The sequence below is a fragment of the Colobus angolensis genome, unplaced genomic scaffold (genome assembly GCF_000951035.1).
Source record: "Colobus angolensis palliatus isolate OR3802 unplaced genomic scaffold, Cang.pa_1.0 Scaffold230, whole genome shotgun sequence".
NCBI lineage: Eukaryota > Metazoa > Chordata > Mammalia > Primates > Cercopithecidae > Colobus > Colobus angolensis.
The window spans coordinates 4384882-4408249 of record NW_012115489.1 but is presented as its reverse complement, the minus strand read 5'-3'; the positions used below and the strand labels follow the sequence as shown (position 1 = coordinate 4408249).

General features: G+C 40.6%; 1 protein-coding gene across 1 annotated transcript in view; it reads right to left on the bottom strand.

Moving 5' to 3' along the window:
• The window catches only part of OSMR (oncostatin M receptor), a 94892-nt gene extending 71524 nt beyond the window's left edge, over positions 1 to 23368 (bottom strand). Inside the window, exons 1-2 of the mRNA XM_011944396.1 lie at positions 23189 to 23368; positions 2144 to 2229 (exon numbers count right to left, since the gene is read on the bottom strand). Of these exons, the coding sequence (XP_011799786.1) occupies positions 2144 to 2216 (73 nt within the window). The 5' untranslated portion in view covers positions 2217 to 2229; positions 23189 to 23368. The remainder of the gene's footprint in view (positions 1 to 2143; positions 2230 to 23188) is intronic.

The window sequence follows — 23368 nt, the reverse complement described above, 5'->3', positions numbered from 1 at the left end:
ACCTGATGTAAATGACGAGTTGCTGGGTGCTGACGAGTTGATGGGTGCAGCACACCAACATGGCACAAGTATACATATGTAACAAACCTGCACATTATGCACATGTACCCTAGAACTTAAAGCATAATAATAAAAATCAAAAAAATTAAAAAAATTTAAAAATTAAAAAAAGGATGCCAACTCAACTAACCAGTAGATAAGGTACTAAAGTGAGTATGCAGATCCCTATCTGCTCACTTCTGCCACTGCATAGGCCCCCTGCTTGAAAAGTGCCCACTCTCTACTCCAAAAACAAAGCAGTCCCCTTAAAGAGGAAAGCCTGTACTCAATACCCTAAGTTAGCTTTGGAATAAAAAGTTGTTTTTCTTTTTTTATACCAGACCTTGCTCATTTTAACTGGACTCTGCAAGCTGCAAGCAACTGAACCTGCATTTCAGTTACACCTGGAGGTGGGGCAGTGGGTCTGTTTGAAAATCATTCTTATTATATGGTTTGACCACTCAGTCCAGTTGCACTGTGCTTAGATTTTAGCAAGTAAGATAGAGTGAGCGAGAGGTATACATCCTACAAATGAGAAGTCCTATTTCCCACTTTTCGGTCCCAGATTAGAAGAGACTAACATCAAACTATGGTTTTTAAGATGCCAAAAGAAGCAGCATAGTAGCGTCTTCCCATATACCCTGGACCTAATATAAATAAATCCAGATGAAAGGAATGCCAGACAGAGAATTGAGCAATTATCAGAACAATGTTTCCTTTTCTTTTTCAAGTATCTTTTCATGGAGTTTCAAGGAAGATGAGAAATTCTATGCATATTCCCTGCAAAGATAATTTTCATGAATCCATGGACAGGAACTGCATGAGTAATTACTAGGAGCAAACACCTGTACTCTCCTTTAAAAGAAAAGTACAGCAGGCCGGGCGCAGTGGCTCGAGCCTGTAATCCCAGCACTTTGGGAGGCCGAGGCGGGCGGATCACGAGGTCAGGAGATTGAGACCATCCTGGCCCCGTCTCTACTAAAAAAATACAAAAAACTAGTCGGGCGTGGTGACAGGCGCCTGTAGTCCCAGCTACTCGGGAGGCTGAGGCAGGAGAATGGCGTAAACCTGGGAGGCGGAGCTTGCAGTGAGCTGAGATCTGGCCACTGCACTCCAGTCTGGGCAACAGAGCGAGACTCTGTCTCAAAAAAAAAAAAAAAAAGCCAGGTGCCGCGGCTCACGCCTGTAATCCCAGCTCTCAAGGAGGCAGAGGCGGGAGGATAGCTTGAGCCCAGGAGTTCGAGACCTGCCTGGGTAATATAGTGAGACCCCGTTCTCCACAAAAAGGAAGAAAAAAAAAAAAAGACAAAAAATAAAACAAAAGAAGAGCACAGCAAAGAATAAATACAGGAAGAGGAAAATGTAAAGCTTTGTAAAATACAGATGAAAGGTACAAAAAAGTATGAACCAATAGAAACTCTCTCAAGTCTAAGATCTACTTCTAAACGAGTTCAAAGTAATAGGGTATCAATAAATATTTTAGAAGTATTAAATTCTTATTGATTTTATTTATAAAGTTAATTTATCTCAAAATACCTTCCCTTGGGGAGTAGCTAAGTGACAAATATTATTTATCTATAAACAACATTTCAGCATTTAGCATATTGTCTTGCAGAGACTTGAAAGAGTTTCTATTGGTTCGTATTTTCATTGCTTTTACTCATATTTTACTAAGCTAACAGCTTCTCAATGAACATAGTTGAGAGACATAAAAACTTGTACTAACCTAGCGGTCAACACTGATGTGGTATATCCAGTGTCTTTTCTCAGCAAGGTACAGAAAGAACTGCTCTGATGATGGTCTGATAAAATATATCCATCATGAATTTCTAAGGGATTAAGTCTATTTACAACTGCACTGAGGACCAGTGTATTGACCAGGAAGTCAGGGCCAAGGGGTGGCTTATTAAGAGAGCCATCAAGATGAGAGAGGCCAAGACTAAAGCAACCACTGCTTAGAGAGATTGACAAATCTTCTCATGGGAGATACTCATGAACTTTAAGTAATTCTCAAAGAAAAAAGAACTGTTTAACTTTTTCTCAAAGCACAATGACTTCAATTCCCAACACGATTTTTGTCTTTACTGTTCCTTCCACATCTTACCTTCACTCTGGTAAGTCCTCAAGGACAGCAATGTTAAGAAGAATGTTGTCTGAAAGACTACAAATAGAGCCATCAGTTCTGGTTTTCTGAAAAATATAAATTACAAAGAAGGAAAATTTTATTTAATTTTCAATCCTGGTAGGTTTCTTTGAGCCAATTGTGGTAGATGAGGCATTAAAGGCTCCCATATTTCTCCCTTCCCTGTATCCATGTCTCTTGTCATGTTACATTACAGTCCCCCCCCAAAATAGGAAGAGTATATTTCCCTGCCCCATGGGACCTTCTTAGGTCCATAAATAAGGCACAAGTGATAGTGTGCCAGGTAGGATGGTGTGCCAGTTTCTACCTGCTCTTTTGTGTTTCTACCTTTGACATGAAAAGAGTATTTATGGGATACCCTACTATATTAGTCTGTTTTCATGCTGCTGATAAAGACCTACCTGAGACTGTGAAGAAAAAGAGGTTTAATTGGACTTACAGTTCCACATGGCTGGGGAGGCCTCAGAATCATGGCAGGAGGTGAAAGGTACTTCTTATATGGTGGCGGCAAGAGAAAATAAGTAAGAAGCAAAAGTGGAAACCCTTGATAAGCCCATCAGATCTCATGAGACTTATTGACCATCAGGAGAACAGCACAGGAAAGACCAGCCCCCATGATTCAATTACCTCCCACTGGGTCCCTCCAACAACATGTGGGAATTCTGGGATATACAATTCAAGTTGAGATTTGGGTGGGGCCACAGCCAAACCATATCACCTACTGGAACCAGAAGGAGAATGAGCAACCCATGAAACACAGAGGGCCACCTCAGCTGCTCTAGCTGAGACCAGCCTAGATCAGCCAGCAGCCAGCCAACCCCAGACAAGGGCAGCTGACCTTAGGTAAAAGAGCAATAAATGCTTATTGCCATGTGCCACTGATGCTTGGTGGCAATGGATAACTGATCAACCAATTCATTCAGACCAAGCAGAGATTGGTAAAGAAAGGTCAAGCAGAGAAACAAGAGTTAAATATGGACAACAAAATCTGATTAGAAAGAGAACAAATACAATAGTCTCAAGAGAGCTAAATTTAAATTAATTACTTGGAGATGAGGGCATCTCCATTCTTCCCTATCTCCAAATACAATAGTCTCAAGAAAGCTAAATTTAAATTAATTACTTGGAGGTGAGAGCATCTCCATTCTTCCCTATCTCCCTCATTAAAATTTAACCTAGGTTAGCATATTCTCCCAAGAGACAGTCAGTTTTTCATTATTCCAAATAATTTCCGGTTTTCCTTTCCTTAGAAAAGAATTGTAAAGACCCAAAGAGCTTCAGTGATTCATCAGGTACTCTGACCACGGGAAAATCTGTGGACATCAAGAATAAGGCTGGATGACCTCAAAAAGGTTAATACGTTCTTAATTTAATAACAAATGTGTTAGTCAGGGGAAGCACTGAATTTCACTTTTCTCCTTCAAACTCTGACTCAGCAGAGGGCAACAATGAAACAATTAATTTGAAAACAATTTTTGCCTCTGTCCAGCCACCTGGATTTTATCAAAAGCCAGCAATTCAGTAAACCAGATAATCAACTCTTATTGCCTATGTCCTCTATTTTTAAAAATAATATTTTACAGGTAAATGGGAACAACCGTGAAGACTAGAAGAGGGTTAAACCACATGAACAAATTATTCTAGGGTGGTCAGACCTGTCTATAGGTAAGCCCAATTGCAAACAGAGGCAAAAATCTGCAAAGAACAGGTTTTGTTTATATTCCTTTAAGCACCTCTTTCCACTACTTTCTATTTTTGGCAAACATGTCATTCATACTTCTCCAAAATCTCTACTTAAAACTTCAAATAGAAAACACTGAGGGAGGGGCTTCAAGATGGCTGGCTAGAGGCACCTGGCACTCACCTCCTCTTAAAAGGACCAGTACAGCGAGTAGATAATCACATGTTGAATAGAGCATCGAAGAGAGACCACTGGAATTCAGCAGGGAAGTGACAGAGAACCCCTGAGAAGGAGAGAGAGGTAAAGCAGATGACCCAGCCAGGATTGGCTCAGAGCCAGAAGAAACTCTCTAGCGCCAGGAAAAGTTAAGTGAGAGATCCCCAGTGGTTTGTATCACTACTGTGCACTCCTGTAATCCTAGCCACAAGATAGTCCCTCCACCCTTGCCAGCCCTGAGACTAGCATACGGAGCTGTCTGGAATCTGTGTGATGGCATTGCTCCAGAGAGGGAGTGCGTGTGGGGTCCCTGCCCCCTTCCTCTCAACAGCACAGGACCATGTTGAGAGCCCAGCCCTCATTAGACTACATCCTGTGCTGGGGCCAACAGACCCTGCTCTCCACATTCCTGCAGCCCTGCTGACATCACCCAATATCCATTCAGAGGGCTATGGTGTTGTAATGCTGACTGGACCCAGCAGTGTGGCTGTGTCCCCAGCACTCTACCTCACTCAGTCTACATCCTGGGGAACAACTGGTACAGCACACTGGGGAAGCTACCCTCAGAACAAAAGAAGCCAAAGCATGTGCTCCCAAAAGCCTGAGAGTCCGTTACTTGGGATCACTGTTACTGACAGCAACTCTAACCCATCCCCCACCTCCAGCATCACAGCTGCCACCCACCTGCATGTACTTTTAGGAGGTCTGGGGACCAGTCCACCCCACCAACCACTGTCACTAGCACTGCCTGAGTGCATTGTCCGGCGCCCTGGGGATCAAGTTGCCCCATCTACCACAGCTAGCATTCATGCACAACATCCGGAGGTCTGAGACAGGCTTGCCACGCCCAGCACCACCCTCACTAGTGCCTGCACACATGAAGCGGGGGCCTGGGAATTGATCTGCCTTGCCCCACCACCTGTGGCAGCCACTCACACTTTCTGGAGTCCTGACGACAGCTCCCCCCCACCCTACCCAGCCTGCGGGTGCCCACATATATCATCCAGGAGCCTGGGGATTAACATGCCCAGTCTAACACCACCAGCATCTGCACCTGCCTCCTGGAAGCCTGAGCATGAGCCTGTCATCATCACTGCCACCAGAACCCACCTGCATACACTACCTGGAGTCTGGGAACTGGCCTGCCACAACCCATCACAGCCACCACCAGCACTGATGTGCTGACTGGGGCCCTGAGGGCTGACCTGCCACAACTACCATTACCAACACCACACATACTGCCCAAGAGCCAGAAGATCTGTCTGCCTACCTAGCCTACCACTGCCACTGCTGACACCCAAGAAAGACACATGGAGGCCCAAGGACTGGCCCATCCAACCCCACTACCACTGGTGCTTGTGTACATCAGGTGGGCATGTGGGGGCCCAAGGACCGACACACGAGGCCCGGTGCCACCACCACCAGTGGGGCTCAACAACCAGCCTGTCTCACCACAGCTTCCACTAACAACAGTAGACTAAGCCACCAAAGAATTCACAGACACTACTAATGCTGATTATAGCAAACTATATCATACAGAGACTACACTACTGTGTTCAGCCAGAATCAAAACCTAAGCACTCTCTCTACCCAACCAACACAATTGATAGAGCTATAGGAAAAAAATTTTTCCCTATGAAAGCAAATCCATAAAATTACAAACAACAACTCTTTCACCAGATGCTCAGATAGCAATGTAAGGACACAAGAAACATGAAAAAGCAAGGAAACGTGATACCTCCAAAGGAACATAATAATTCTCCAGCAACAGATTCCAATGAAAAAGAAATCTATGAAACGTCTGAAAAAGAATTCAAAGTAATGATATTAAAGAAACTCAGAGAGATACAATATAACATAAACAATTCAAAGAAATCAGGACAATTCATATCTGAATGAGAAAATCAACAAAACAGATATCATTAAAAGGAACCAAACAGAAGCCCTGTACTTGAATAATTCAATAATTGAAATAAAAAAATACAATCAAGAGCTTCATTAGCAGACTAGAATTTCTGAACTTGTATATAGGTCTTTTGAAATAACTCAGTCATAAAAGAGACACAGAGAGAGAGAAAGAGAGAGATACAGACAGATAGAGAGAACTTAAATGAAGGAAGAATACCTACATGACATATGAGACATCACAAGGTGACCAAATACTCAAATTTCTGGTGTTCCATAAGGAAAAGACATGGGCAATGGCATTGAAAATCTATTTAACAAAATAATAGCTGAAAACTTCCCAAGTCTTGCAAGAGATATAGACATCTGATACAGAAAGCTCAGAGATCCCGAAAGATATTCAACCCCAAAAAAGTCAGACAGTCAAAAGTCAAAGACAGGGAGATAATTTTTTAAAAAGAAAGAGAAAAGCATCAAGTCATATATAAGGAAAACTCCATCAAACTAACAATGGATTTCTTAGTAGAAAACTTAAAGGTCAGGAGAGAATGGGCTGGTATATTCTAAATGCTGAAAGAAAGAAAAAAACTTCAGGCAAGAATACTGTATTCAGTAAAGCTATCCTTCAAAAATGAAGGAGAAATAGTCTTTCCAAGATAAGCAAAAACTAAAGGAATTTATCCCCTCTACACCAGCCCTACAAGAAATGCTTAAGGGAATCGTATATCTGGAAGTGAAAGGATGATATCTACCATCATGAAAACACATGAAAATATAAAACTAATTGGCAGAACAGACATGCAAATGAGAAAGAGCAACGACTCAGATATATCCACTGCAGAAAACCACCAAACTGCAATGATGAACAATAAGAGAGAAAGAAAAGACCAAAGGATATAAAAAACAACCAAAAAACAGTTAACAAAATACAGGAATAAGTCTTCACGAATCAGTAAGAACCTCGAATGTAATGTAAATGGATTAAATTCCCCACTTGAAAGATGTAGGTTGAAAGGATTTAAAAAATGACCCAATCACAGGCTGCTTACAACAAACAAACTTTACCAGTACAGACACATATAGACTGAAAGTGAAGGGATAGGAAAAGATATTCTATGCCAATTGAAATCAAAAGCAAGTGAGAGTACCTATGTTTAGATAAAACAGATGTTAAGAACCAGAGAAAGACAAAAAGAAAGTTGTTACATAATAATAAAGGGCTCAATTCAGCAAGAAGATATAAAAAATACCAAATATATGTGAACCCAACACCAGAGTATCCAGATTTATAACAAAGCAAACATTACTAAAACTAAATCTAAAGGGAAAGATAGACTCTAATACAATAATTTCTTTTTTTTTTTTTTTTTGAGAGGGAGTCTAGCTCTGTCGCCCAGGCTGGAGTGCAGTGGCGGGATCTCGGCTCACTGCAAGCTCCGCCTCCCGGGTTTACGCCATTCTCCTGCCTCAGCCTCCCGAGTAGCTGGGACTACAGGTGCATGCCACCACACCGAGCTAATTTTGTTTTTGTATTTTTAGTAGAGGCGGGGTTTCACCTTGTTAGCCAGGATGGTCTCGATCTCCTGACCTCGTGATCCGCCCGTCTCGGCCTCCCAAAGTGCTGGGATTACAGGCTTGAGCCACCGCGCCCGGCCATTTTTTGTATTTTTAGTAGAGGCGGGGTTTCACCTTGTTAGCCAGGATGGTCTCAATCTCCTGACCTCATGATCCGCCCGCCTTGGCCTCCCAAAGTGCTGGGATTACAGGGGTGAGCCACCGCACCCGGCCATATTTGGGGATTTTGATATCCCTCTCTCAGCATTGGACAGATCATTTAGACAGAAAATTAACAAAGAAACACTGATTTTAAACTGTACTTTAGACCTAATGGACCTAACAGACATTTACAGATTATTTTATCCAACAGCTGCAAAATACACATTCTTCTCATCAGCACATGGAATATTATCAAAAACAGACCATATTTTAGACCACAAAACAAGTCTCAACTAATTTTTTTTTTTTTTTAAGACAGTCTCGCTCTGTTGCCAGGCTGGAGTGCAGTGACGCGATCTCAGCTCACTTTAACCTCTGCCTCCTGGATTCACACGATTCTCTTGCCTCAGCCTCCCAAGTAGCTGGGACTACAGTCACATGCCACCATGTCAAGCTAATATTTGTATTTTTAGTAGAGATGGGGTATCATCATGTTCTCAAGATGGTCTTGATTGCTTGACCCCATGATCTGCCCACCTCAGCCTCCCAAACTGCTGGGATTACAGGCATGAGCCACCATGCCTAGCCATCTCAACTTTTTAAAAACCAAAATCATATCAAGTGTTTCCTCAAACCACAACAGAATAAAACTAGAATTCAGTAACAGGATAAACTTTGGAAATTTTCTTTGGAAAAATGGCTCCTGAAGGACCACTGGGTCAATGAATTAGTTAAGGACATAAAAAATTCCTGATCATGCCTGTAATCCCAGCACTCTGGGAGGCTGAGGTGGACAGATCACCTGAAGTCAGGAGTTCGAGACTAGCCTGACCAACATGGTGAAACCCCATCTCTACTAAAAATACAAAAAGTAGCCAAGCATGGTGGTGGGTGACTACTCAGGAGGCTACTCAGGAGGCTGAGGCAGGAGAATCGCTTGATCCCAGGAGGCGGAGGTTGCAGTGAGCCGAGATCACAACATTGCACTCCAGCCTGGGGGACAAGAGCGAGACTCCATCTCAAAAAAAAAAAAAAGTCCTGGAACAAATGAAAATGGAAACACATCATGTCAAAACCTATAAGATAATGCAAAAAGTGTTATGAGGGGTTTATAACATTAAATATCTATATCAAAAAAGTGAAAAAAATTCAAATAAATAACCAAATGATGCATCTCAAGGAACCTGAAAAGCAAAAATAAGCAAACCCAAAATTAGTAGAACAAAATAAAGAGCAGAACTAAATGAAATAGAGACTAAAAACATAACATAAAAGATCAATGAAACAAAAGCTGTTTTTTTAAAAAGGTAAACAAAATTGGTAAACCTCTAGCTAGATTAGCCAAGAAAAAAAGAAGAAGATCCAAATAAACAAAATCAGAAAAGGGAAAGCAGACATAACAACTGATAACACAAAAATACAAAGAATCATCAGAGACTATTATGAACAACCGTATGCTAACAAATTAGAAAACAAAGAGGAAATGGACAAATTCCTGGACACACAATCTACCAAGATTGAACCAGAAATAAATAGAAAATCTGAACAGACCAATGAGAAGTAGTGAGATAGAATCAGTAATAAAAGTCACTTAATAAAGAAAGTCCAGCACCAGATGGCTTTACTGCTTAATTCTACCAAACTTACTGAGAAGAAGTAACACCAATTCTCCACAAAGTATTAAAAAACATTAAAGAAGAGGGAATTCTCTCTAATTCTACAAGGCTCGCATTACCCTGACACCAAAGCCAGACAAGGACACACAAAAAAAGAAAAATATAGGCCAATATCCCTGATGAACATAGATGCAAAAATCCTCAATAAAATACTAGGCAAATAGAATCCAACAACACATCAAAAAGATAATACACCATGGATCAAGTCGGATTTATTCCAGGGATGCAGGAATGGTTCAACCTATGCAAATCAATAAATGTGATACATTACATCAAAAAAAAAATGAAGGACAAAAACCATATGATCATCTCAATAGATGCAGAAAAGGCATTTGATAAAATTCAACATTCCTTCATGATAAAAACTCTCAACAAACTAGGCATAGAAGAAACGACCCTCATCATAATAAAGGCCACATATGTCAAACCCAAAGCTAACATCATACTGAATTGCGAAAAGCAAAATATTTTCTCTCAGAATTGGAATGAGAAAAGGATGCCCAATTTTACAACTCTTATTCAACATAGTACTGGAAGTCTTAGCTAAAGCAATCAGGCAGGAGAAAAATAAAAGGCATCCATTCACAGATGTCATGATCTTGTATATAAAAAACCTAAAGACTCCACAAAAAAATTATTAGAACTGATAAATGAATTCAGTAAAGTTGTAGAATACAAAATCAACATAGAAAAACTAGTAGTGTTTCTCTACACTAAGAACAAACTGATTAAAAAAGAAATCAAGAAAGCAATTCCATTTACAATAGATACACCAAAAAACCTAAAAATAAATTTAACCATGGAGGTGAAAGACGCTGAAGGAAAGCTACAAAACACTAATGAAAGAAACTGGAGAAAACACAAACAAATCCATTCTCATAAATTGGAAGAAATAGTATTGTTAAAATGACCAGATCACCCAAAGCAATCTACAGATTTAATGCAATCCCTATCAAAACCTCAATGACATTTTTCATAGACATAGGAAAAACAATTCTAAAATTCATATGAAATCACAAAAGATCTCAAATAGCCAAAGCAATCCTGAGCAAAAAGAACAACGCTGAGACCTCACAACACCTGCCTTCAAAATATACTACAAAACTACAGTAACCCAAACAGCATGATATTGGTATAAAAACAGACACATAGACCAATTTATGAGAACAGAGAACCCAGAAATAAATTCACATTTTTACAGCCAAATGATTTTCAACCAAGGTTCCAAGAACATACATTGGGGAAAGGACACACTCTTCAATAAATGGTGGTGGGAAAACTGGATAGCAATGCAGTAGAGTGAAACTAGATCCCTATTTCTCATCATAGACAAAAACTCCAAATGGATTATACACTTAAACATAATACCTAAACTATAAAAATACTAGAAAAAAACATAGCAGAAACACTTCAGAATATTGGTCAAGGCAACCGTTTTATCACTAAGACTTCAAAAGCACAGGAAACAAAAACAAACACAGATAAATAGAACTATATCAAATTAAAATGTCTCTCCACAGCAAAGGAAACAATCAACAGAGTGAAGAGAAAACCTGCAGAATGAGAGCAAATATTTGCAAACTATTCATCTGACTAGGAACTAATATCCAGAATATGCAAGGAACTCAAACAGCTCAACAATAACAACAAAAATCCCATTAAAAAGTGGACAAATGTTCCAAACAGACTTTTATCAAAAGAAGACATACAAATGGCCTACATGTATATGGCAAAAATGCCCAACATCAATAATCATCAAGGAAATGCAAATCAAAACCACAGTGAGATGTCATCTTACTCCAGTTAGAATGGCTAGTATCAAAAAGGCAAAAATAACAAATGCTGGCAATGATGCAGAGAAAAGGGAACTCATACACTGTTGCTGGGAATGTAAATTAGAATAGTCATTATAGAAAACAGTATGGAGGTCTCTCAAAAAACTAAAAATAGAACTACCATACAATCTAGCAATCCCACTACTAGGTATTTATTCAAAGAAAAAGAAATAAGTATATCAAAGGGATACCTGCACCGCCATGTTTATTGCAGCACTATTCACAATAGCAAAGATACGGAATTAACCTGTGTCGTTCAATGGACGAGTGATAAAGAAAATGTGGTATATATACACAGTGGAATACAATTCAGCCATAAAAAGGAATGAAATCCTGTCATTTGCAGCAACATGGATAGATAGAACTCAAGGTCATTATGTTAAGTGAAATAAGCCAGGCACAGAAAGCAAAATATCACATGTTCTCACTCATATGTGGGAGCTAAAAAAGAAAAAAAAAAAAGTGGATCTCATGGAAATAGAAGTTAGAATGATGGTTACCTGAGGCTGAAAAGGGTTAGGAAGGGGGCAGTCAACAGGCACAAACATGCAGTTAGACTGGAGGAACAAGGGCTAGTGTTCCATAGCACCACAGGGTGATTATAGCTAACAACATACTGTGTATTTCAAAATTGCTAAAGGAAACAATTTCCCCAACACAAAGAAATGATAAATGTTTCAGGCGATAGATATCCTAAAGACCCTGATTTAATTACTATGCATTTTATGCATGTATCAAAATATCACATAGACCTCCTAAATATGTACAATTATTATATATACAATTTTTTAAAAGATAACTAGAAGATGTTGGGCATGGTGGCTCATGCCTGTAATCCCAGCACTTTGGGAGGCTAAGGTGGGTGGATCACCTGAGGTCAGGAGTTCGAGACCAGCCTGGGCAACATGGTAAAACCCCATCTCTACTAAAAACACAAAAATTAGCCAGGTATGGTGGCACGCATCCATAGTCCCAGCTACTCAGGAGGCTGAAGCAGGAGAATTGCTTGAACCTAGGAGGCAGCAGTTGCAGCAAGCCAAGATGGCGCCATTGCACTCCAGCCTGGGTGACAGAGCGAGACTCCATCTCAAGAAAAGAATAAAAATAAAAATAAAAATAAGGTAGGTAGAAGAGAGAATTTTAAATGTTATTAGAAAGAAATGATAAATGTTTAAACTTTTGAATATGCTAATTACTTTGATCATTATACAATGTATACATACACTGAAACATCACAACTGTACCCCACAAATATGTATAATTATTATGTCAATTTTAAATAAAACTTCAAATGAGTTTGTATTACAACGGAATATTAAAGCCAGGAGGAAAACTAATTCTAGAGGAAATAATTTCTAGTCATAACCAAGGAGAAGTCAAAGCAAAATCCACCAAAATGTCTGACACTCACTTTGCAATTTAAAATATCCCTCATAAATTTAAAGGCAGATGATTCAGAGAGTGATGTGCATGTTGCCAAATGTTTTTGAAAAGGACTATTTAAAATGTTTCTAAAATTTTGACATTTTCCTAGAATATCGAGTATTTTACATGTCACAAAAAATTCAGGTTATGGGGCAGAAAAACTTAAGACTAAAAATTAGAAGCCACTTGCCATTTAAGGGTAAGCAGAAATTAGAGAATAAAAGCTGTCAAACAACACAATGGAAAGACATGAGTATTCACAAAAGATGTATTTCTATGGTTTGGGTACCACAGAAGAGCCTTTGAGAATCATCAACATAGTCTTTTCTGGGCCAGGCATGATGGCTTATGCCTGTAATCCCAGCATTTTGGGAGGCCGAGGCTGGAGGATTGCTTCAGGCCAGGAGTTCCAGACCAGAGTGGGCAACATAGCAAGATCCATCTCTACAAATAAAAATTAAGATTACCTGGGCATGGTGGCATGTGCCCACAGTCCCAGTTTCAAGGGAGGCTGAGTCAGGTGCATCCCTTGTATTTGGGAGTTCAAGGGTGCAGTGAGCCATGATCACACCACTACATTCCAGCCTGGGTGTCTGAGCCTATCTCTAAAACTAAAAATAAAACATCACAGGATAGTCTTGTCTGGAATTCCTGCCCTTTGTACTGTCTCTCACATACGTCGGGCTATGAATCCTAGAAGCTTAGCTTCAGCGCTCAGATTCCCTGTTTTTTCTGTCATCAGTTGACACATGTTGGGCAGGGGCGAGTAGGACACAGTAGTCACTGCCTATGCATGAGCAAAGTGATTATTATTTCCAGCTGTGGGACTGGACAACGCCACCCCCTGTGTTTCAGGCCCCAGGCCACCTGAGGACCACAAATAGAAGGAAGATGAGTCCTAGCTACTATCCAAAAACTTTCTGCTAAAATCAATAGTTTATCAAAAAGTGCAGAACAGGAGTCAACACCAGGAAGAACATTGCAGAGACACTGTGGAGCTTCTTTAGTAAATGCCAGAGGAACAGGCTTCCTCATGGCTGACGCTGTGTGAAAAAACACAGACACCAATGATTCCAAGTTGGCTGCTTCCAAGACCCAATAAGTCCCCAACTCTATACCTTGTAAATAAATCCTCCTCAAGTTATCTTGTCCCAAGTGTGCCAAATGTTTCCTGATGGGACCCTGACTAACACAACAAAAAGCCCACAAGTGAGGGAGAAAACTCTGCAAAGATCCTGAGGTGGGGGGGCTGCTTGGAGGATTCAGGAAACAAGGGGGAGCCAGGTGTGGCTAGAGAGGAGTGAGCAAGCAAGCTGGTGAGGGCCAAAGAAGACATTAGAGGGCATGCAGACAGGCAGAACAGAGCAGGCAAAACGTGGGAAGAACCTGGGCTTCTGCTCTGAGCCAGATGGGAGCCACTGTAGATTTTAAGCAGAGGAGTAATGCGGTCTGGCTTACATTGAACAGAAGCCGGCAAGGATGAGAGACTGAAGAGACAACAGTGAAATGATGGACAACAGGTCGCGGGGGGCGGTGTGGCGGTGGCAGTGGAGGTTAGGGGCGTTAGTGCAATGGTCCAGACAAGAATGATGAGGGTCTCAGAGCAGGTGACAGTCGTGGAAGCAGTGAGCAGTAGATGGAATTTGGGAGTGATTTTAAAGATAGAGCTGATAGGATAGGGGTGGTGACACATCATGGATGGCTACAGGAGTTTTGACCAGAGCCCCTAGAAGAATGTAATTACCGTTTATAGAGAAGCAAAGGAGTGTGGGAGGAACAGACCTGGTGGTCTCTATCAAGAGTTCAGTTTGTCACATGTTAAGTTCAAGATGCTTATTTCATCTCCAGGAAAAGACGTCAGGCAGCTAGCTGGATACACAGTTTGGAGGTCTGGGAGTGGTCCTGGTGTAGGCATATACATTCAGGCATCCTCCGTCCTTACACATAGTACTTAAACCCATGGGAGTAGACCATCACCAAACCAGAAGTACAGACAGAAAAGAGAGGAGGTCTGCCCATGAAGCTCTGGGCTGCTCCACACCCTCTACTGTGGCCCCTCCTGCAGATCAAGTGAAAATCCAAGATGGGGCCAGGCTTTCCTAGCTCACCTGAAGGATGAGGGCTGTGTGGTGGGGGTGAGCAATCTGCACAGCCCTGCAGCCCTGGCACAGTCTCACTGTTGCTCTGGCCGGGACAACCTTGGTGGTGTCTCCTCTGCAGCTCTGCTTCTGACACAGGAAAGGCAGTCGGCCCTCTCATCCACCCGGTCAGCTTTCTCCACAACTGTCAGTGAGGAGCATTGCTCCTTCCAACTTTCAGTGAGAAAAGGAAGTCAGGGAAGTGTGAAGCAGCAGAATTCAGAAAGGGAAAAAATACTTCCTGCTTCATCCCCACTACTTGGTCCTTTCCCCAAATCTGTTCTTCATTTCTCTCTCCTTTTCAGGTCTCCATCATTCCCAACCAGACTATGAGCCACTTGCAGGCAGGCCTGGATCTTATTCCCCATTGTCTATCAGTCCCAGAACACAGTTGCTATTCAGTAAGTATTTGGTAAATGAATAAAAATGGGTACTAATTTTCTCACGTTCTCTCTTCTTTGCTTTAAATCTTATTTTAATGAAAACAGATTCCTGTTCAGGCCTTTCTACTTTTACTATTGTCAAATATTGCCTAATTTATAAATCTTGCATTGACTTTCCTTCTCTGCAGGGCAAAAGAAGGGAAGAAAAATTACCCATTGATTTTGTAAAACTTCTTATTCAAATCTTGTCTCTTTGCAAAATCTCATTCTCAATAAAGATGCTTATGAAAATCCCTCAGAAAAATATCACATGCCTAATGAAACACAACTTTTAAAATGGATTTTAGTCTGCCCTTCCTCACCACACTTCTTGTTCTGTCAAATATTCCTGGGAAGTTTCCTTACCACAAATAACACCCATGAGAAGCAGCATGATAAGAGTTATACACTTCCGAAGAACGTGGGTGTATTGCCAAACTCTTCAAAACTGGCTGGGTGACCTGATGATGTCTTATGCAAATGCCATTTTAAAGGAAGAAGCTATTCTTGGAGGTCTTGTGCCTGGGTATATGCATCTATGAGTCCTGTGCAGCAGCACAAAGAGTTGAATGCTACTTCTTGCAGGTTCTCCATGATTCTCAAGCTCGGTTATCTTTGTTTTTTTTTTTTTTTTTTTTTTTTTTTTAAGAGTACTGCCTGTTATATTTGAGAGCCGCTTTGAAGAGGCCTCTACCTTACAGCATAGGGTTGATTACTTACAAGTGTTCACTCCAATTCCCTTCCTCCTCAAAGCTCCACAATCAGAAGCTACAGTCATGGGAAGCTTTGAGCATTTCTCCTTTCACATCCATCCCCCACACCCCACCTCTTGAATCTGTCCACTGGATAATGGTTAAGTGTTTCCACCAGAGTTATAAGGCAAATCCTGATTTATAAAATTGAATTAGCTCATGAATAACTGATTTTTTAAAAAAGCAACATTGAGTTCAAGATTTCTGGAATTTGTGACATCGGCTAGGATGAAAGCTGTGTCTCTAAGAGGTAAATGAAGCCAAATAAAAAAATGAAAAACATGAATCCAAGGGTATTCTGAATCCAAAATATATGTACATATGCTAAAGGTGATATTTTAAATCACTTTTGAGAAAACATAAATCATTCCCCGAAATGGTACTAGAACAATAGCCTGGAGGCTTGTGGGAAAAGGAAGCTGGAATATTAATAATTAAGTACCATGGACTCTGACATAAAATGCTTAGGGTCAAATTCCTGTTTCGGTACTTAAAAACCATATGGCCAATGACAAGTCATTTAACCCCTCTAGGTTTCAATTTCCTTCTCTACAGAAGGAGAAGAATAAAATAACTTACCTTATAGCACTGGCATGAGGATTAAACAGGCTTATGAGAACCTACATATAGCAAATCAAGTTAATGTTAATTTTATTATTATGGCTATTGCCTCACTTCCTTCAGCAAAATAAATTTCAGATGAACAAAGATATCAATGCAAGAAATAAAAGCGTTAAAATTACTAGAATAAATCCTAGGTAAATAGTTTTATTATCTGTTAGGCATGATATAAAACCCATAAGCAAAAAAGATAAGGATTGTAGGGGGAGGGTGAAGAAAGATAAAGATAGCTATACTGATTAATAAACACTGAAACATTTTAGTGCTTTAAATGAAAACAATAGTTTCAATATGTATCACAAAGAGTTATCCCTCACATACAAAGAGTTCTTAGAAATAAGTAAAAACAGGTAAACAACTCTAGAAAAACATGAATACATAATTCATGAAAAAAGGGAAATACAATATCACCCTCCCTGACAAAAAAATTGGCAAGATCACTAAGAATTAAAGACAATTGTGTGTGTATATGTCTGCGGATGTCTATGTAGTATCCAATTGGTAATGTTTAAAAAGGTCTTAATGCCTCACACTAGTAAGAGTTTACAGAAGTAAACATTGTGACTCACTAATGATCAAAGCATACAACTTTACAGAGGTCCATTTGACCACATCTACTAAAATTCTATGTGTATTTCTGTTGATCCAGAAATAATTCTATAATTGTATTGCTGAAATTTTGCCCTACAGATGATAGATAAGACAGATAGAATCACCTTATATATTGTATGCACATGTATTTAAAGACTCTTATAGAACTGTGTACATGAGGGAAAAAATGAAAATTCAAGAGCCTTTAAAAAGGAACTGAAAAATAATTATGGTGCATTTCTACAAAGGAACGTCACGCAACTGTTAAAAAGAATGAACTAGATCCATACGCTGACATGGAAAAATATTCTAAAATACTGAGTGAATGTATTAGCTTGTTTTTACACTGCTGATAAAAACATACCAGAGACTGGGCAATTTACAAAAGAAAGAGGTTTAATGGACTCACAGTTCCACGTGGTTGGGGAGGTCTCACAGTCATGGTGGAAGGGGAAAGGCACATTTCACATGGCGGCAGACAAGAGAAGAATGAGAGCCAAGTGAAAGTGGTTTCCCCTTATAAAATCATCAGATCTTGTGAGACTTATTCACTACCATGAGAACAGTATGGGGGAAACTGCCCCATCATTAATTTATCTCCTACTGGGTTCCTCCCACAACATGAGGGAATTATGGGAGCTACAATTCAAGATGAGATTTGGGTGGGGACACAGCCAAACCACATCAGTGAATAAGTCAGTTTCAAAACAGTATACACCTAATAACATCTCTGAAAGAGAAATGTGGCAGTATGCAGCTGTGCCCCTCGGTGCTCCCTTCAAGAGAGCACAGATGACTGACAGCCTTCAGACACTGCCCTTTCAGATCTGCTGAACATTCACACACCCCAGGCTGCTCCCAGCCAATAGCTGCAGCTGGAAGCAACTCCTTCCCACCTTCCTTCCTCTCCCTCTCCTTCCACAGGCATCACACCTGCACTGGGTCTGAAGGCTCTGTGCCTACCGTTACTCCCTTTCCCCTTACAAGTCCTTCCCCCAGTAAATCTCCTGCATATGTGTTTCTGCCTTGCTGTCTTCTACTTGAGGGATCCAAACTGGCCCCAAAAGACACACCCACTTACTAAGTTATAAATTTAGAGCTGAGATGGAGGGAGGGAGGTGGCCAGAATAAGAGAAATTATAGATAACTCATTTCAAGTTATACAATTCTGCAACATTAAGCATTCCTTAAAACGTGTGTGTGTGCATGTTTTAAACATATTAAGCTCAGTCTTGTGCAAGTGACAATTTCCTTATTTCCACACTTGAAACCATATATCCCAACACGAATAAACTAGTTGACAGTGTTTATGTTTCCAATCCAACCCATGGTATTGAACAGACTTGAAAAAGGCTGACAGTTTTTACATACTAGATCAACCTGGGAGGATGCCATGTGTTTCTGTACAGAAAATGTAACCTCTTAGGTTCTGAGAGAGTGTAGATAGTTTAAAGATCCATTTCCAAATGCAAAAAGTAGCCAATGTGCTGAGTAGAAAAATCATACTACCATCCCCTGCTGACAGACAGGCACCCTGAAGTATATATATGAAGTAAACTTGCTCAAAATCCCCCATTAGGGAGGCTGAAAGCAGAAAGAGGTGACCAAGAAATAACATGGTGTATGAAAAATTTACTCACAAGAAAGCATAACTTCTGTTGATACACATCTTCTCAAAAGCTGGCATACACATGAACAATGGAACCTCAATCACTGTTTTCTGAGAATTATTTTGTCTTACATTTTCCCAAGTATTCTTCATGTCCTATATTTTCTATTTGCAGAACCACTTACAATTGTGCTTTTCTTTAGTTGACATTAAATGTCATATTCGGGCTGCATATATTTTATGTGACTGTCTTCATCTTAAGTCAACAGTTTAAAATAATTCAGATGGTTAACTGTCTCAATGATTCCAGATCTAAGAACACAGCCAGGTATTCTATTTAGCGATCTCACCAACCCTCCTTCTTTCAACAAAAATGAAGGGAGGGAAGGAAGAAGGAAGAAAAGAAAACAACTATAATTTAGTTCTTTAGCATGTAATTTTAAAAGAAATAAATTTACAAACCCTGTCAATCACATTCATTACAAATAAGAAGTACTATCACTAGCAGCATAACTTTAAATAGTAGTGCAAGACTGTATACCCAAAGTGTGGACAAAAGACCAGCAGTATAAAGACTACCTGGTAGCTTGTCAGAAATGCAAAATCTCAGGCCAGACCTTAGATCTCTTGAGTCTGCATTTAGACAATCTCCTCAGGTGATTCATATGCACAGTGAAGTTTGAGAAACACTACTATATTTAAAATATATGATATATTTTTGTCTCTTAGGATACTATCAGTAAATAAAGGAAATTATTTACTGGTTCCTATTACCAGTAGGGCACTCTGCAAAACTATGAGTAAGATATAAATATGAAAAAGATCCCAGCTAGGATGTATTAGATACTAACTCTCTACAAGATGCTTTGCTAAGTGACTTACATGCATTTATTAATTGAATCCTCGCAACAGTGCTAAGAAAAGGATTATATTATTATTCCCATTCACAAAGGAGGAAATTAAGGATAAGAAAGTTTAAAAGTAACTTATCCAAAGCGACCCAGTTAATCTGATGTGAAGCCAGTATTTGAAATCAGGTAAGTCATTACCCAAAGTTCACATGACACAGCTTCCTTAAAGCTTGGAGCTCATATCAAAGTTGACATTAAAGCATTAAAAATTGCTAACAATTATAAACTCAATAAAATCTTAATTAAAAATAGAATTGTATTAAACTTGACAGGCTATTTGTAAATAGAAAATGTATGTGACTTATAAAAAAGTTATTTTTCAAAGTACAAATATATGCTACAAGATTTTTTAAAACATTATAAAGCTACGGTAGTTAACTCAGAGTGATACTGGTATAGGAAAAGACAAAAAAAAAAAAAAGATCAATGAAACAGAATAGAGTCCTGATACAGACCCTTTCACAATCAGGAATTTAGTTAATGATAAAAACAGAATTTCAAATGAGTTGGAAAAAGACGAATTATTAAATAAATGCTATTGGATCAGTTGTCTTAAACTTTACAAAAAAAATTAAGTTACATCTTTACCTTTCACTTTGTATCTATCAAGTGGAAAAATGGGCAAACCCTTTGAAACAAGAATACCTCTCCTCGGATTCTCTTCCACAGAAATACTCACACTTGAGCAGGAAGATGAATGTGTGATCTGCCCTGAAGCAATGTTGCTAATGCTGAGTGTCCATCAATACAGGAAAGGATGGATAAATTACATTCTGTTTCCACTTTAGAATAACATGTAGCTGGCCAGGCGCAGTGGCTCACGCCTATAGTCCCAGCACTTTGGGAGGCCAAGGCAGATGGACTGCTTGAGCCCAGAAGTTCAAGACCAGTCTGGGCATCATGGAGAGACCCAATCTTTACAAAAAGTACAAAAAAAAAAAAGAAATAAAAACAAAAAAAGTCAGGTGTGGTGGCATGTGCCTGTAGTCCCAGCTTCTCAGGAGGCTGAGGTGGGAGGATCACTTGAGCCCAGAAGGTCGAGGTTGCAGTGAACCATGATCATGACACTGTACTTCTGCCTGTGTGACAGAGTTAGACCATCTCACACACACAAAAGAAGAACAACATGTAGCCATTAACAAAAGAGGTACATAGAGACAATGGAAACGTCTCTAAGACTTGGAAAGTGAAAAAGCAAGCTGCACAAAAAGTATAGTAAGATCATTTGCATATTTAAAACATACGTATATGTATGTATTATGTAAATCTATAGAAAAGAAAAACAAACCTTAGAATGGTATTATCAAACTTAACCTTCCCTCTTCTGAGTGGCAGTAGGGAGGATGGTGATGGCACGTCTACATTTCACTTCACTTCTATATTGTTTGAGAATGAGTTATTATTTGTATTATTTTTAAAACATAAAAATATTACAACATGGAGTGCACAAATGCAGAGTGACCAGCAGAACTAAAATGAGGAGGGATGGAAGACTATCAAGCCACCAACACAGCTGTTGGAAAAAAATTCTCCCTTCATGTAGCTACAAAGAAGCCTGCTTGGAGGAGGGGGTTTCTCCAGCAAGGCCATGATATTCTATTTGTTTTGGTTTGGGTTTTTTCCCCCCATTTTGCACATTTCTTAAGAAATTTAAGGATTTTTAAGGATTTCCTCCCCCAGGGAAAGGAGGGCCAAGGCTCACCGTTCCTGTAAGTGAGCAAGACCACACTCACTAAGATTCCCTTCTATTGCAGCCACGAACGCCCCAGACCTTTTCCACAAGGAAAACATACTCCATCTTCTTGTCAAATACAGTACCACTGATTCCTCTTTCAAAACCGTAATAGTTCTCCTGATTCGGTTTTGTCCTCAGGACAAAAGGGTTACAAAAACATGAGAGATCCAGGAACACCTCTGCATGTGTTCCTGGTCTGTTCAGGTTAAAGAAAAGGATAGAGGGGGAAATATCCAGTGTTTATGTGTTCTCCCCAGTGCGGCTCGAGTCCCTGCGGAAGAAACACCCAAAACCAGCCTTTTTCTCTCAAAGCAACCTTTGATACAAAAGGCTTAGCCACACCTGCTGGGACAAACGGGAACTGAGACCAAGATATAAGTCACAAGGAGGTAATTTACAGCAGAGAACTAGCTCTTCCCACAATAAAATGTGAGGTGGTGAGCTTCCTGCCACTGAAGGCACTGAACAGATGCTATGTGGGAAACATTAAACTGAGCATTTCCTGAAGATTCTGAATAGGAGGCTGTGGTCGGAGTTTGATGCTTTGAAAGCTCCAGAAATGATTCGCAGACACGGCGGAGTCTGGGAACATCGAGGGCTCTGAGTGCATTTTAAAGCAGTCCAGGAGAGACACAAAGCAGGAATCATAGTGAAACACCCTACCCAGTCTTAGAGTTTCAGCTACAGCACAGGGATCATGAGCAGACTCCAAACCCCAATCCTGATACTGTCACCTGCTAGCTGTGTGACCCTACCCAAGTTACAAACCTCTTTGGGCCTCAGTTTCCTCAATAAAATAAGAATAAAAAACTAGTACCCGCCTCACTCATGAAGCTTAAATGAGCTAGCATATGTCAAGTGCTTAGAATAGGGGCTGGTCCACAGTAAGTATGAACATTATTATTTGCAGACAAGGAATCTAAGAAGTGATAAGTAGTTTGACCCATGTTCCAAAGTCAGTTTCAATCTTGGGAATAAGACCCAAAAATTTCATTCTCCTCCATCAGAATTCCTTCTAGCTCAAACTAAGTATCCCACATTCAATTCTATCTTCTCTGCCTACACAGACCCTTCCATTTACTTCTCTTGAATATCTTGTTCCCAAAGTGTTTTCAAGGTAGGTCTGTTACCAAGCCACTCCATCAGCAGCACCTAGCACTGTGCCTCCCGCAGCAAGGCAGGCAGGATGGATGGACGGATGCAGGCATGCATGGGTGGGTGGATGAAGGGCAGATGAAGAACTATCGAGAAAGGAATCGCGGTGTCAGGGGTAAAGCCCTGGCCTGCGAAAGCCGGCTCGGATTTCAGTGCCCTCACAGCTAGCTATATGGCCTTGGACAAGTTACCGAACCCCTCTGTGCCTAGGTTTCCAGAATGTAGAGGACCACTTCCACTCACGGAGCTGGAGAAGAAGGTAAGCGCCCCGGACGGACACTACTGCACCGTTGCCCAGGGGTTCCTCTCTCCACCTGTGCGTGAGCTCCTCCCGCTTCTCTAGGGACCAGGTTGAAGAAATACACGGATTCCCAGAGAAATGGCTCTGTCAGGTGGGAGTTAAGGGTTGCGAGAAGAGAGGGAGGGGAAGCAATTAACTCCCCCACACGATGTGTTGGGAGAGAGGCAAGAGGGGTTCAAGTGGGAATTTTCACTCAACAAACATTCTCCCATCATTTGAGAAAGAGGCGCTGGGATGGTGAATTTCAAACAGGCTGGGAAATGGGCGACTCGGCAGTGTGCGGCCTGTAAGGAATGAATCGTTTAGTGTTTACCCACCAGGTAGGCGGGTCGAGGGCGAGGACCCTCCGAGCGCCGTCCCCGCGCAGGTGGAAGCCCAGCCAAAGCAAACGCTGGGCAGAGGCGGCACCGAGGGGAACCGGCGGCTGCACTCCCGGTCGCGTCCAGCCGGGACGGGCTGCGAAGTTGTTGGATTCTTTCCCGCGCAGCACCGGGCTC